The following is a 13,029-nucleotide window of genomic DNA, read 5'->3' as shown; positions in this document are numbered from 1 at the left end:
GCCTTGTGCACCAACAAGGAATGCCAGGGTGCAGGCCAGGCTGGGCCAGCTTCCCCTGACTCGAAACGTGGCTGGAGCAGCAGGACGAGGACCACATCACAGCTGCTCTGGCTTTGCTGGTCTTCAGCTATTCTTGAGATTCTAGTCTTGGGCTTTACCCTCTCTGGAAAGTGCATGGTCCTGGCTCTCGGCAGATTCTGTTAGGAGCTCTTTTATCTCATTGCAGAGTCTAGATACTGGTGACCAGCTTCCTCTGCTGGTGAAGGGCCCGATGTCTGGGTGAATGTACTCACTCCTATTTTTGAGAGGAGTTGGCAAGCACAAGGTTTCTGGGCTGCTCCTCATGGACACATTCTCATTTTGAGGGAGCATGCCACAGGAGGGGGAAGAACACAGGCAGGGCTTAATGTCCATCAGGATACAATACTTTCCCCATAATAATTTCCATCCAGCTTCAATCCCATTAATCTTTGAGAAATCAAATTACTTGAATACCTTGGGTGGGTCGATATGACACTCGGTAGTAATCAAAAGATGCAACAGGAGGGCTCCAGGACACCACCACTGAGTCCTTGGTCACATTGCTAATCGTGATGTCTTTGGGAGGGTCAATTCCTACAAAGTCCCAGGTGATGGTGGGAAAAAGACAAGACAACATGATGTGAAAAAGGAATTTCTGTTCCTAGTTTTATGTTGACCAAGAGCTGAGGTGCCCCAGAGGCAGACAAAACACTGGGATATATCGGGGCAGCCTGGATACCATGGTCAGGCTGATGTTTCACCTGAAACCCAAAGTGGTGCTCATGGAGAAGGTTTTAACAACACCAAGCCAAGGTGGCAAGGTCCGCACCTGTGCAGCAAATACGATTCATCTAAAGGCCAACTAGAACTTTCTTTTAAGTCCACATCATTTGTTTTGAATTCAGAACAACACAGTTATTTTCTCTGGGGTAAACTTCTCTTGGAAAAAACCCAACTTGCTCTTATCTTTTATTTTTTAGCAGCCACCTTAGGTTCTATTTGGAAAAACTTCCTATTGACTCTAAAGTGATTTTGGAGCACAAGTCCAGAACAAATCCACTTTCCTAAATTGTATTTCATTTATGCTGGGTACTTTTATTTTTTTGACTGCTAAGAAATTGCAAGGTCAAATCAGCTGAGTGTTTAACCCACTCGTCCAGTTTGTGAGTTCTTGTCAGTAATGTAGGAAACTACCAGAACACACACCTTCTTACCCACGAACACCTCATATTTGGAATTGCATTTGGGAATGATGAGGTGGACACGTGTGTCCAGATGGTCTCAGTGTGCCTGTGTTCCCAAACAATGTGTGGGTCCACCTGAGTGTCAGAACATCCCTGCATGATTGCATGTCCCTTCTGTGTGATTCTGAGGAAGCATCATCTGCACCAGTGGCCTTGTTGGGAAGTTGAGAGGTGGCTCTCCCGACCAGGAACAGGTGTCTCTCCACTGTCGAGGTTCCTTGGGGGAGACTAGCTTTCTCCAGGGCTTTCTACTGGAGAGGTAGATGTGTAGACCAATGCATTCAAGCCTTGACCTCCTCAGGACATTGTGTCTATCCTACCTTCCAAACAGGAGCTTCCCATCTCATCATCTCACGCAACACTGGAAGAAGTAACAGTTCCAGGATGGCTCACCGACCCTCTTTAGCTGTAGAGGCCCACCCTGCCGCCTTTTGAAATCTTATTGAGTTTCACCCACTGCTGCCCAGTCTTGCAGCCTCACCTGTGGTGATGGAGCCCACAATGGGCTCTGAGGTCACTGTGCCATGGACAGCCACCAGGTTCACAATATACTCGGTGGCTGGCTGCAGACCCTTCAGGACGGCGTGTCTCTTGGTGGCATCCAAGGAGACCTCCATCATCTCCTCCTCTTCATCCCGGGGGCTGTAGTTCAAAATGAGTCTGTCTGCTGGGGGGGATGGGTCACTCCAGGTGATGTTGACACTGGAGGAGGTCACATGAGAAAAGTGCAAGTGGGAGATGGGGCGGAAGCCTGCAAAACAAAGAAGGCGGATGGTTCTGAAACACACATGAGGTGGGGACTGTGGGGTCAGAAGAGCCACTTGGCTGCAAGCACCTGCTCCCGTCCTTCCTAAGGGCTCCACTTCCCCACACTCCAGTGCTGTCCACCCTTCCTTTCCCAAACTGAACACTGAAGAGTTAGTTCTGATAAGAACCAGAAAACTCTTTGGTACTGGTCCAGGACTTGAACTCCATCCTAGAAGGGACTTAATGTGATCCATGGGTCCTCAGAGTGCCCACTGACTGAGTGTGGTCAGGGAAAGATGGAGAGGATCAGCGTCTTTGTCCAGGCTCATAGGAAACAGACACCAATTTCCAGGCATGTGGCATCCCTGCCCTCCCCTTTACTCCTAAGCATCCTCTCTTGACATACTTGTTGATTTTTCCTCCATATCTTCTTTTTCAACCCGTCTCTCTTTCTCTGAAGGCAACGGGGCTTTGGAAGGGTGGACAGCTTAGAGGACCTTCTTGCCACTAAGATGCACGGATCCCTGAACCTAGCTGGGACTTCTGCTGCCCCGGTACCTGTGAAGGCGTCCACAGTGGACTCCAAGCTCTGCTGCCGACCCCTCTCCGCAGTGATGGAGATGATGTACTCTGCCCCAGGCTCCAGATCTGTCAGTGTATACGAGGTTCTGTCCTTGGGCACAGTGACTTCTGAGGCAATCCCAGAGGAGGGGGTAAAGGTAATTCGGTAGTGGTCAATGGGGCCGCTGGCCTTGGTCCAGATGAGGGAGATGGAGGTCTCGGAGGAGGCTGTCACCATGAGGTCTCGGGGACTGTCCAGTTCTGTGGATCAACATAAGTGGCTTATTTTATACAGGTTCCTCAGGATGACCAGTCTTCCCTGGACTACCCTGGGTGTTTCCCAGCTATCAGCAGGTCCGCTGACCATGAGCCTTAGCTTGTCATTGCTGATACTTGTCTCAGTTTTTGTTAAGCAGTTTCTTTTTGAAAGATGGCCAGAGTCTTGGCAAAGAGATAGACAATCTGCAGAAAGGCAATATCAGCTCCAACGCCACTGGAATACATCCACCTCTGGACAAAGCTGGCTGCTGTTTTTTTAAGTTCTTCATATTAATTTTCACTCTGCCTTTCTCAGTAGGCCAACCCTGACGGCCTCTCGGCAGGCCAACAGGAGCCGCTGCCCAGTAGGGGTACCCCATTCCTGGCAGTGGTAGCTTCCCTTGGCTCTCCCATTTGTCCCTGAGTCACTTTGACTTGGCTAACAGGTGGCCAGATCTGAGCACTCCTGGAGAGCCTCGTCCTCGGGCTTCGGCAGTGAGGTTGTCTGTGCTACACTGAACCTCGGGAACAGGGATGGGTCCCAAATCCCCAGCCCAGTCCTGCCCAGGCTGTTTTGTATCTAAGCTCCTGGAGGAACTCTGAGATTTCTTCAGGGTTTAGAAGCAAAACTTCTGGCTCCAGAGCAGCAAGGGTCTCTAGTGGATTTTTCTACTACCTTCGAATTTTATAGGTTATTTCCAAATTAGACCTCCACGCCAGTGACCTCTTGGAGGGACTGTCTTTTGACTCAGACTGCAGATGCCTTGTTCTGCCTGCTGTGGGTGTTCTAGATAGAAATGGAGCTGCAGCGGCACCTACCTACCTGGGGTTTCCCACCTTGGCTCTGCACTGCTCGGGGCAGCCCTTCAGGTCTGGAGGACCAAGCACAGGTCCATGATGGGGAGAGTAGGACTCTATCTTGCATGTCTGATGTTAGAATTGGACATCGAGTGGCTGTTGTCACTAGGTTGATAACTGTCACCAGGGCCCTGTTCTCGGGGGCCAGGAGATGCCTCCTCTCGAAGGCTCTACAGGCTTGCAGGGCTGCCTAGCCTCCCGCAGCACCACCCTCCTACTCACCTGTCCTAGCATTCATGGTGGCCGGCACGCTTTGTTGGGAGTTCATGACGGCAGATATTCCCACTCCATACTCGGTGCCAGGTATCAGATCTATCAGCAGAGGCACAAGCAAACATTAGTGTGCGTGTGTTGGGGGTAGGGCGTGGGACGGTTGGAGCGAAGGAAGATGAGCTCAGGCTCCTGTTCAGATCTTACCTTTCGTCCTCCTTGAGTCTGCTCCTAATTTTACCTAGTGAATCTCAGTTTCACTGCTCAGGAAATCCGTACCAAGCCAACAGAATGAACCGGCCTTCTTGCTGCTGGTCTTGGACAGGCAATGAGGCTGCCCTTGTCAGTGACCTCCAGAGGTGTGGTCACCTCTAGAAGGTCTCCCTCTGTACTTAGAGTCTCAAGTTGGCTAGAACTCGTGAAGGGGTTTCTTGCTTAAATCATAAACTGGGGGAGAGTAGGCTCCCCCCAACATCAGCAATGCAGCGATGCAGGCCCAGAGTGCTTACCACTATGGATCCCACTTTAGAGCCCCTTCTGGTAGCTCCTGGAGGTGACGGAATGCCAGAACTGTCTGACCACAGGGCGTGTGCCTCTCAGGGCATCCTTCTGGGCTTTATATTAAGGATTGTGGCCGGGTTCCCAGAATTCTCTGGGGTCTCTTCCTACCCTCTGGCACATTCATTTTCAGACCAGCTTGTTGGACTGGTGTATTGGTTTTTTACTGACTAATTACCACAACTTCACACATTTATGATCTCCTGGTCCAGGAGAGCTGAAGACCCCAGGGTGCAGCAGGGCTGCGCTCCTCCTGGGGGCTCGTGGGAGGAGCCACTGGTCTGCCTATCTCAGTTTCAAGAGGCTGTCTGCACTCCTTGGCTCACGGCCCCCTGATCCTTCATCAAGCCCAGCAGCTTAGCATTATTGCCTCTCTCTCTCTCCCTCTCTCTCTCTCCTTCTCTCTCTCTCTCTCTCTCTCTGATCTCCGTTTCCACTGTCACATCTGCTCTGACTCCAACCTCCCTGCATTCATCTGGTCGGTACAGGAAAACTTGCCCGTCTCAAGATCTTTGATTCACCACGTCCACAAAGCCCTTCTTGCCATGTAAGATGACATGTTCACAAGTGCTCGGGATTGGAACATGGACATCTCGAGACCATTGTTCCATCTACCACCACAGGGGTCAGACTCATTCCCATTTATCATGACTGTGATTGTAGAAAAATGCAACAAAATCAAATGATCACCCCTGGCATCTCCAAGGGTCACTCCGAGTCCCGCTAAGCTCTTTGTGGGACCTTGTGTGGGCTCTCCAGAACCGTGGATTATTATAATGCTGTCCTGCATTTATATAACACAACTCATGCTTTTCAGAATTGAATGTGTCCTTGAGAGGGAGGTGGGAGGGCTGTGCTTTCTCCATCTATATATTAGTTTCCTGAGGCTCTTGTTATAAATTCCTGCAAACAGGTTACTTAAAACTACAGAAAGTTCTGGAAGTGTGAAGTCAAGGGTCAGTAGGGCCGTGCTCCCTCTGAGGCTCTGTGGGGACCCCTGCTGTACCTCTCTCTGGCAATGCATTCTTTGGAGGACCTCTGAATACCGCTCCCTCTGCCTCTGGGTCCCATGGCATTCTGTGTGTGTGTGTGTGTGTGTGTGTGTGTGTGTGTGTGACTTCTCCTCTGACAATAACAACAGTCTCATGGGGTTTAGCGCCTGCACTAATCCAGTAGGACCTCATGTTAAGTAGATTATGTCTCCAGAGGCCATGTTTCCAAATGAGGTCACATCTCCAGGTTCTGGTGGACATGCATTTCCAGAGAATGGTATTCAACTCAGTATACCTTTTTTTTTTTAATAAAAAGAAATTGAGGCACAGAGGAAGCCTATGATGAGCTGGAAACCATGATTCCCAGACTTTTTGGCCTGAGAGTGCAGGGCTTTCAGGAGAATTGAGAAGCACTCCTCCACTCCCACCATCTCCTGCTGCCAGACTCACTGGATTCCCAGGGCAGCTGTGACCGCCCTGAGATTCCTGAGGTCAGTCCAATTTGATAGGGGATGCTTTGAGGCATCCTCCTTTAACAAATGGCTTGGTTTAGTCAAGGGGAAGGCTGCATGGTAACCAGACCCCTCCAACAGCAGCTTTGGTACAGGCTACACTCTACACACCTCCATGGTGCGTGTGGAAGAAACTACCTGGTGGCATTGGCCACGTTCCCTGGAAGGAATGGAAAGAATGCAGTCAGGAAGGCATTAGGATCAGCTCCTGAACCAGCTCGACCACTTTCCTAGCCCTTAGTTCTTTCTTTCTCTAATCTGTCGGGTGTGTCTCTAAAGTGGAGGTCAAGTTGAATCCTGACGCATTGTTTTATATGGAGGTCTGCCACCTTCCACAGGGTACAGCTGAATTCTCACCACCTGAAGGTCTCAACTTCTGTAGAATGGGACTAATACCAAGATCCATCTATGTGAGGATGAAGCCCCTGGCCCGTAGTGACAGTAGCCAATGTTATTATTATCTAGCAAAGAAAACGACTCCAGGATTCTGAGTCCTTTGGGGTAGGTGGTCTTGGAGCTATATAAAGTACCCTAGGCAGGCACAGGGGGGTCCTCGGTACACCTGTGGTTGCCGGGTCGCTCAGGCTTAACCTGTTGACTCTGTCGGGAACCAAAGATTCAGAGTCGAGGGGTCAGTGTGGAGCTTGCCCTGGCTCAGGACGCACCTGTCTCTAGATGGAGCGGGGACTGCAACACCCCGGGTCCTTTCAAAGCACACATTTACTTCTGTCAATAGGTTCAGTGAGTCCCAGGTACCTCCTTGGTTGGAGAAATTAGATTACCTTTGGGACATAAACTACTCTTCTCAGGCAACTGATTGAGACCTTCAATTGCCTATAATGAAGTAGAAATTCTCGGCGGTAGATGAAGGGTGACAGATTGAGGGAGAAAGACAGAAATTATATGTTGCCAAACGGATCTAACATGCAACGTTTCCATCCGAGTTTCTTATTTATGAAGCTTAAATGAAATGTTCAATAATTTACAACAGAATCGTCTTCTCCCAGAAAATGGCAGAGCAGAATCGAAAGCACTCCCTCCCAGGTCTCCTGCCTCCGGAATGGGGAGTGGGACTCGCTTCTAGGTGTGTGCCTGTTGCCTGCCTTTGATTGTTCGCAGCTTTCTTCCTGCGCTATCACTGAATTGTTGCTCTTTGCCGGCAAGTAAGATGCAGTTCTGCTGGAAAAGAAAATGTGTACGGGAGACAGACCCAGGACACCTCCATCAGCGCTCCCAGGACCCCTAGGGATGTCTTACTTTAAAGAACCCTTAGCTCTCCATCAACGCTTCCTTTATCTTTCCATCCATCTCCTGCAAGTGGCAGCACATAAATGGTCTGTTCTCTTTCTCAACCAAAGCTCAGAAAATTTATCTCATGGGAAGCCACTGTGCTCCATCCCTTATAGACTTTCCCGTGTTCCGGCTGGAGGTCGACATGTTCCCAACTCTCCCCACACACCTTCCTGTGCTTCTCTGACCCCTCAAGCATACAGGTCATCTGCTTGACAAATATTATTGAGGTCATCCTTTGTGGCAGGCACAAGGCTGTGGGCTGGGGATACCAGCAAGCTGAATGGTCACTGCCCTTGCCCTTCCGGGAATCAAAAGAATCTGAACTGAAAAAGCAAATTAATTATTTACTGAGCACCCACGAGAGGCCAAGTCCTGAGCGACATGCAAAAGGTAATCTACAAGTATAATGAAGAAGAAAGGGAGGGAGGGAAGAAGGGGTGAAAATGAAGAGGTTTTGGGTCTCTGATGGCAACAAACACGGCTATAATTGCAACTTCTTGGAGATCACACATGGCACCTTATTTAATTCTCCTGTGGCTCTGCTGGGAGGATTCTGCTCATGAGCAAGGGGCTCTGAAAAGCCCATTCCTGTTAAGATCACAAAGCTGGTGTTGGAGAAAGCCAGGTTTAGAACCCAAGCCCCTTGTTCTTTCTGGTCCCTGTCCCTAAGAGTGCTATAGGTTGGCAGTGGGGACTAGACAAAGTGATTTGGAATTTGAGAGTGATGGGGTACCACACTGTGGGCTGCTAAGAGCCACTGCAGAGGGGTATGGGATCAGTACAGGCTGGAGTTGGGCCTGAAAGCTAGGTGGAGGAAGGAAATAGAGTTCTATGGGGGTCAGAATGGGGCAGGGTCAGCAGTAATAGGTAAATTAGGGCTGAGAGCAACAAGAGGAGCAAAGCTCACCTTCACTGCAAGGTGACATACAGGCAGAACACCTCTACACTGTTTAGGAAGCCTCCTCTCACACTTGCTGCTGCTAGTGGGGAAAACAGGGTGGTTCGGGGGGAAGGAGGCCTGAGAACGGTCACTGCTGTCTCTTGCTCAGCAAAAGCATGAGTGAGGTGCTTGTGGACCGCCGCCTTGGTTGGGCTCAGGTGAGCATGAAGAAATATGAACCCTTCCATCTCCCAAATCCCTGGGCTGAAGCTCAAGTCCCCTCTCTGGGGACAGGGATTGAGTTGGCCCTAGTACACTGGATTCCTGCCTACACAAAGAGGGACAAACTGAGAACCCTGTCCCAAAGGAGTTTGCAGTTGGTTTATTAGTTTCAATAGCAATTATGTTTTCAGTGGTTATTGTTAGTTTTCATGTCTGTCTCTTTACTGTAATCTTAGGTCTTTAAGATAAAGGATCTCGGGGCTGGGGATGTGGCTCAAGCGGTAGCGCGCTCGCCTAGCATGCATGCGGCCCGGGTTCGATCCTCAGCACCACATACAAAGATGTTGTGTCGGCCAAAAACTAACTAAATAAATATTTAAAAAAAAAGATAAAGGATCTCATTTTTTTTTTCAGCATGCAGTATAGTGGAAAAATATATATGAAGCAGAAGTAGCATAGTACCCATGGTGGTAGGGAGATTTCCAAGAGAGGATGTCTGTACTGGGTTTTGAAGGGTCTTGTGGCCAGTTGGCTGGGGAGAGCATTCTAGGCAGAGAGAACAGCATGTGCCAAAGTAGATCTATTAAAATCATTCATGAACCTGATATCAGACCCCACCGCAGGCAAATTTCCCAGTGGTGTAATTTGGGAAAACTAGAGATTGCATAGATGGAGAGATACTTGAAGACAGGGGGTCTTCTGACAGCCCCTGAAACCTCACCAGGGAGGCAAGGGTCTACTTTTTGGTTAAATGGAGGCTAAGCCCCCAAGGTTCTTGCATAAGAAGGTGTTTCTGCAGGTCTCCCGGATGAGGCAGGCTTTTGAGGACATCCCTTGCTCTTTGGGGTATAAATGATGTTCAAGTATCAAGAGGAGCTGACCACTCCATCCTGATTCTAAACCCATACGTGCAAAGAATAGCAATACCGAGCATTCTCAGAGGGAACTTTCTTGCTGCCAGTGAAATTAATGAGGATCATGGCTCATCCCCCCATCCTGCAGGCACACCCCATTTCTATAGACAAGGGCTTTCTCTAAACAAGTGCTCCTTGCTGAAGAAGCCAAAGCAGAAGCTGAGACATCCCCGGCTGACTTTTCTCCTGGGCCCCTTTCCCAAGGCTTTTAACACTAGAAGGGACAGGCTCCCCAGGTCCCGACTCCACGAGGAGGTGTGTGGACGCCTTCCTCTTCTGCTTGGGTCTCTGCAGCCCACACCCACTGTCCTGCCCCTGAAGTCCCAGAAACGACCTTGTGTTTAGAGGGTGCCTCACCAAAGTGACCACTTGGGGTCACTGTGACCTCACCCAGAGGTGGCTGAACACACTCTGGCCCTGGTCTCAGGCCCAGCACCCTGACCCCTCTCAGGAGAGCCCACAGGGCACTGAGGGCCTGGTGCTGATGTGGTATTTGTGCGCCGCCATGAGGGAGTGCAGACAGGGTGCAGGGGAGCCCGAGGGCCTGGCTGGCAAGGGGACCGGGAGTTCCTCGAAGAAGATCCTCCCATGGACAAGCATGGTCTCCTGCCTCTGCACCTTGAGGACCTCACCATGTCACCACCACCCCACCAGGGCCTGAGTGAACATGGAGAGTGATACACCTACTGGGATGTGGGCCTGCCCTCACATCCCCTGGCCACCAGAGGCCTGGAAGGTGGCCGATCACATCACCTGATAAAGATACGCTTGCACACACCAGCACGCACGTGTGCACAAGACACGTGATTGCATGTGTGTGTGCATGGTACATGTGTGTGAGTGCAGGTAGGATGTGAGTGCAGCTGTGCCTGTGCCTGTGTGATTTGTGTATTTGAGAATATGTGTGTGAGTGGTTGTGTGAATGTGCGTGTGTCTGTGTACGTGTGAGTGAGTGTGTCACATGTGGCTGGCCCTAAGTCTTCTTTCCTTGCAGTCCTGTGTTGTATTGTGATGTCTAAAGGGACTGAGGCCCTGGGTTTCTGAGCCTGTTGGTGGCTTTTCCGGCTGGTCAGGTGGCTGTTGGCAAGGCCCTCGGGAGGGCTTACAGGCCAGTTCATATCTCCTTTGTTCCCTTGGTCCTGGGGACCTTCAAGGGTGGCCTCTGTGCATGAGGGAGGCCTGGGGAGAGAGCACAGGTGGCCGAGGGCACACTCCTCTGCCTTCCAGGTAAACGTGGTAGCCACACCTGCCTCCCGGATGACCCATAGAGGAGTCACGGCAGGTGCAGTAACCAGAGTGGTGTTGACGACTTGTACTAGTCCTAGGCAGAGAGGTGCCTCCTGACCACCTTTCAGCCAGGGGCCCAGATCTCCTTTCTTGGCTGGGTCTCTATCCCCTTCCTCTGTCCACTGGGAGTCTTCCGTGAGGGCTAATTGTCTTGTGCTGCTACCCAGCATCTGAGTGGTGTCCACAGTCCCTGTGCCAGGTTCTAACCTGGAGGTGCCTTGGAGAACATTCAGGGACCCTTTGGAACTCCAGGTGTGGTTTACAGGCCAAGCAGACACCAACCCACCTAAGAGGCTGAGCCAAAATCGGACTCATCATTAAGACAAGAAGCCATCAGAGCAGGGGGCTATCATGGCAGACACTGAGTCTGTTGTTCAGAAACAAGTTCATACTCCAGAGGGAACTGCTCAGAGAATGATGGGGAAGATGTCTGGTGCTGCGCCCAGCTGGGCTCCGTGTGGCAAAGGGCAAGGTCTGCAAAGGGGGATGCGGGGGGGGGGGGTGTGCTGCTGCAGTCCTCAGAATGACTCAGAGCCCAGAGTCGGGGAAGGCCCAGATCCCACAGCAAAGGGCCAACGTGGGCCTCCTAGACAAGGCCTCTGCAGTCCAAGGGCCGTCGGTGCTATATTGTGGGAATAAAGGGGGCTGCGTGTGTGCCCAGAGGTGACCAGGCTGTCATGGGTCCCCGGCTGAGCTCTGTGGAGGAGAAGAACAGTACAAACTTCCCAGTGGCTTCTGACGCTCAGTGTTAGCAGCTCTTCCCTGAACTCCCTACATACGTGACCTCATGGAAGATTCATGGTGACCCTGGGAGGTGGGTGGTGGCAGCCCTGCTTTACAGAGGGAGAAACACAGGCCGAGAGGTCTTGCTGGTGGCTCAAATCACCCTCAGGAAGGGGTGAGCCTGGATTTAAGTCCAAAGCCTGGGCTCCAAATGTGTCACCGGGCCCAGGGTCTCCAGAGACCTTGGAGGCTGCAAAGATTTCCTCTTTAGGGTACAAGCAGGGCTGGAGGGAGAAAGCTCTGCCGCTTGGAGCTCAGATCACACGGCTCCCTCCCCTCTTTCTCATCGGGGCCCTTCCTTTTCTTCCTCCAGATACTGCTGCAAGAGAGCAAGTGATCTTCGTAGCTGGAGTCTCAGCCAGTAGCATGTCCTTGACTTGGTTTCCTTACATACCTCTGATCCTTCCTTAAATCACATAAAGACATTTGCCTTCATAAATCTCCTCAGCTGTGAGCTCCCTGAGATAATCGTGTGACATTGTGTGAGTGTGTGTGTGTGTGTATTTGTGTGTGTGATTTTTCGTCAGCCCCACTCTAGCACAACATACTAACCTATCTAAACCCACTACTCATAATAATTTACCATCCTTTATAGCCTGTGGCATTTGAATCCGGACCTTCCCTTACATTTGGCTTGTTTGTGGGAAGCAGCAGCGGTGGGAGGAGAACCTTCGGACCGGGACTCAGGAACCCAGTCCACTCACAGCCCAGTCCACTCACAGCTGCGGACTTGCTAGCTCTGTGAACCTGGCAAGTGTCCAGATTCCCAGGGCCTCCGTTTCCTCATCTATAAAGTGGGGTTGCTAACAGGACCATCTCATGAGGTTTCTGTGAAGATGAAAGAAGCTATAACTGTGGCCAGGAGGTCTGGGATTTCAGCTCAGGAAGAAAACAGCTTTGATTGTGCCACCCTGGTTTGAGGTCCACTCTTTGCTGGGTAACTTTTGACTAGGAAGATGGCAGACACTTCTGCAGGAAGCCAAGACCAGTCAACAGACTGTCTGGGAGCCCTCGGGCGGCCCCGGGCCAGGACCGCTCAGCATTGCCTTCATCAGGACCCAGGCCCTGTGTTTGCAGTCACCCTCCCTGGGCAAGGTCTGGCAGCAGGCTCTCTTGGATGGGCATGCTGAAGGGCCCAACAGGAGTCAGCACTGTTCTCCAGCCAGGTGTGGGGGGCAGTGGGCACTGCCTTAGTCCACACCACCACCCCAGCCATGGCCTCCTGACCAGCCTCTGCCCTTGACCTTCTCTGCCTACCACAGTAATTACATCACCTTATTTAAAACTCCTCAATGGCTCCTCATTGCCCTTTGGAATAAACCCCGAGTTTTTACAGGGTATATAAGGATGACCAGGCTCTCACCCTGTCATTGGCCTCTCACACTCTATGTTCCAATCAGAGTAAACTTTTGCAGCTTCATTCACTCATCCCTTCAAGAAATACTGCTCTAGGACCTAGAATATTCTAGATACCGTAATGGACCCTGGGGATTCAATGATGGGAAAAAGAAAATGTGGTCCATCTTCCCTGGAGCGCCAGGTCTAGGGAGAAGCTCAACTGTCAAAGAGTCATGCCCACAGGTCAGAGGCATCTTGAGCCGTGCTGAGAGCGAGCTGGACAGCATGATCTGGCTTCTTGCAAAGTGGCATGTGAACTGGGGGCGGGAGGGAAAGCCAGCGTGAACTAAG

The 13,029-nt window shown here is 51.0% G+C and overlaps 1 protein-coding gene across 2 annotated transcripts in view; it reads right to left on the bottom strand.

Annotated features, from left to right (window-relative positions):
- Positions 1-13,029, bottom strand: part of Tnr (tenascin R) — a 72,640-nt gene that overhangs the window by 34,014 nt on the left and 25,597 nt on the right. For both annotated transcript variants that reach the window (XM_026388494.2, XM_026388495.2), the window contains 4 exons: positions 3,912-4,001; positions 2,571-2,834; positions 1,747-2,016; positions 496-615 (listed from right to left, as the gene is read on the bottom strand). In XM_026388494.2, coding sequence (XP_026244279.2) covers positions 496-615; positions 1,747-2,016; positions 2,571-2,834; positions 3,912-4,001 — 744 coding nt within the window. The remainder of the gene's footprint in view (positions 1-495; positions 616-1,746; positions 2,017-2,570; positions 2,835-3,911; positions 4,002-13,029) is intronic.

The sequence above is a fragment of the Urocitellus parryii genome, chromosome 9 (genome assembly GCF_045843805.1).
Source record: "Urocitellus parryii isolate mUroPar1 chromosome 9, mUroPar1.hap1, whole genome shotgun sequence".
Lineage (NCBI taxonomy): Eukaryota > Metazoa > Chordata > Mammalia > Rodentia > Sciuridae > Urocitellus > Urocitellus parryii.
This window is presented reverse-complemented; position numbering and strand designations above follow the sequence as displayed.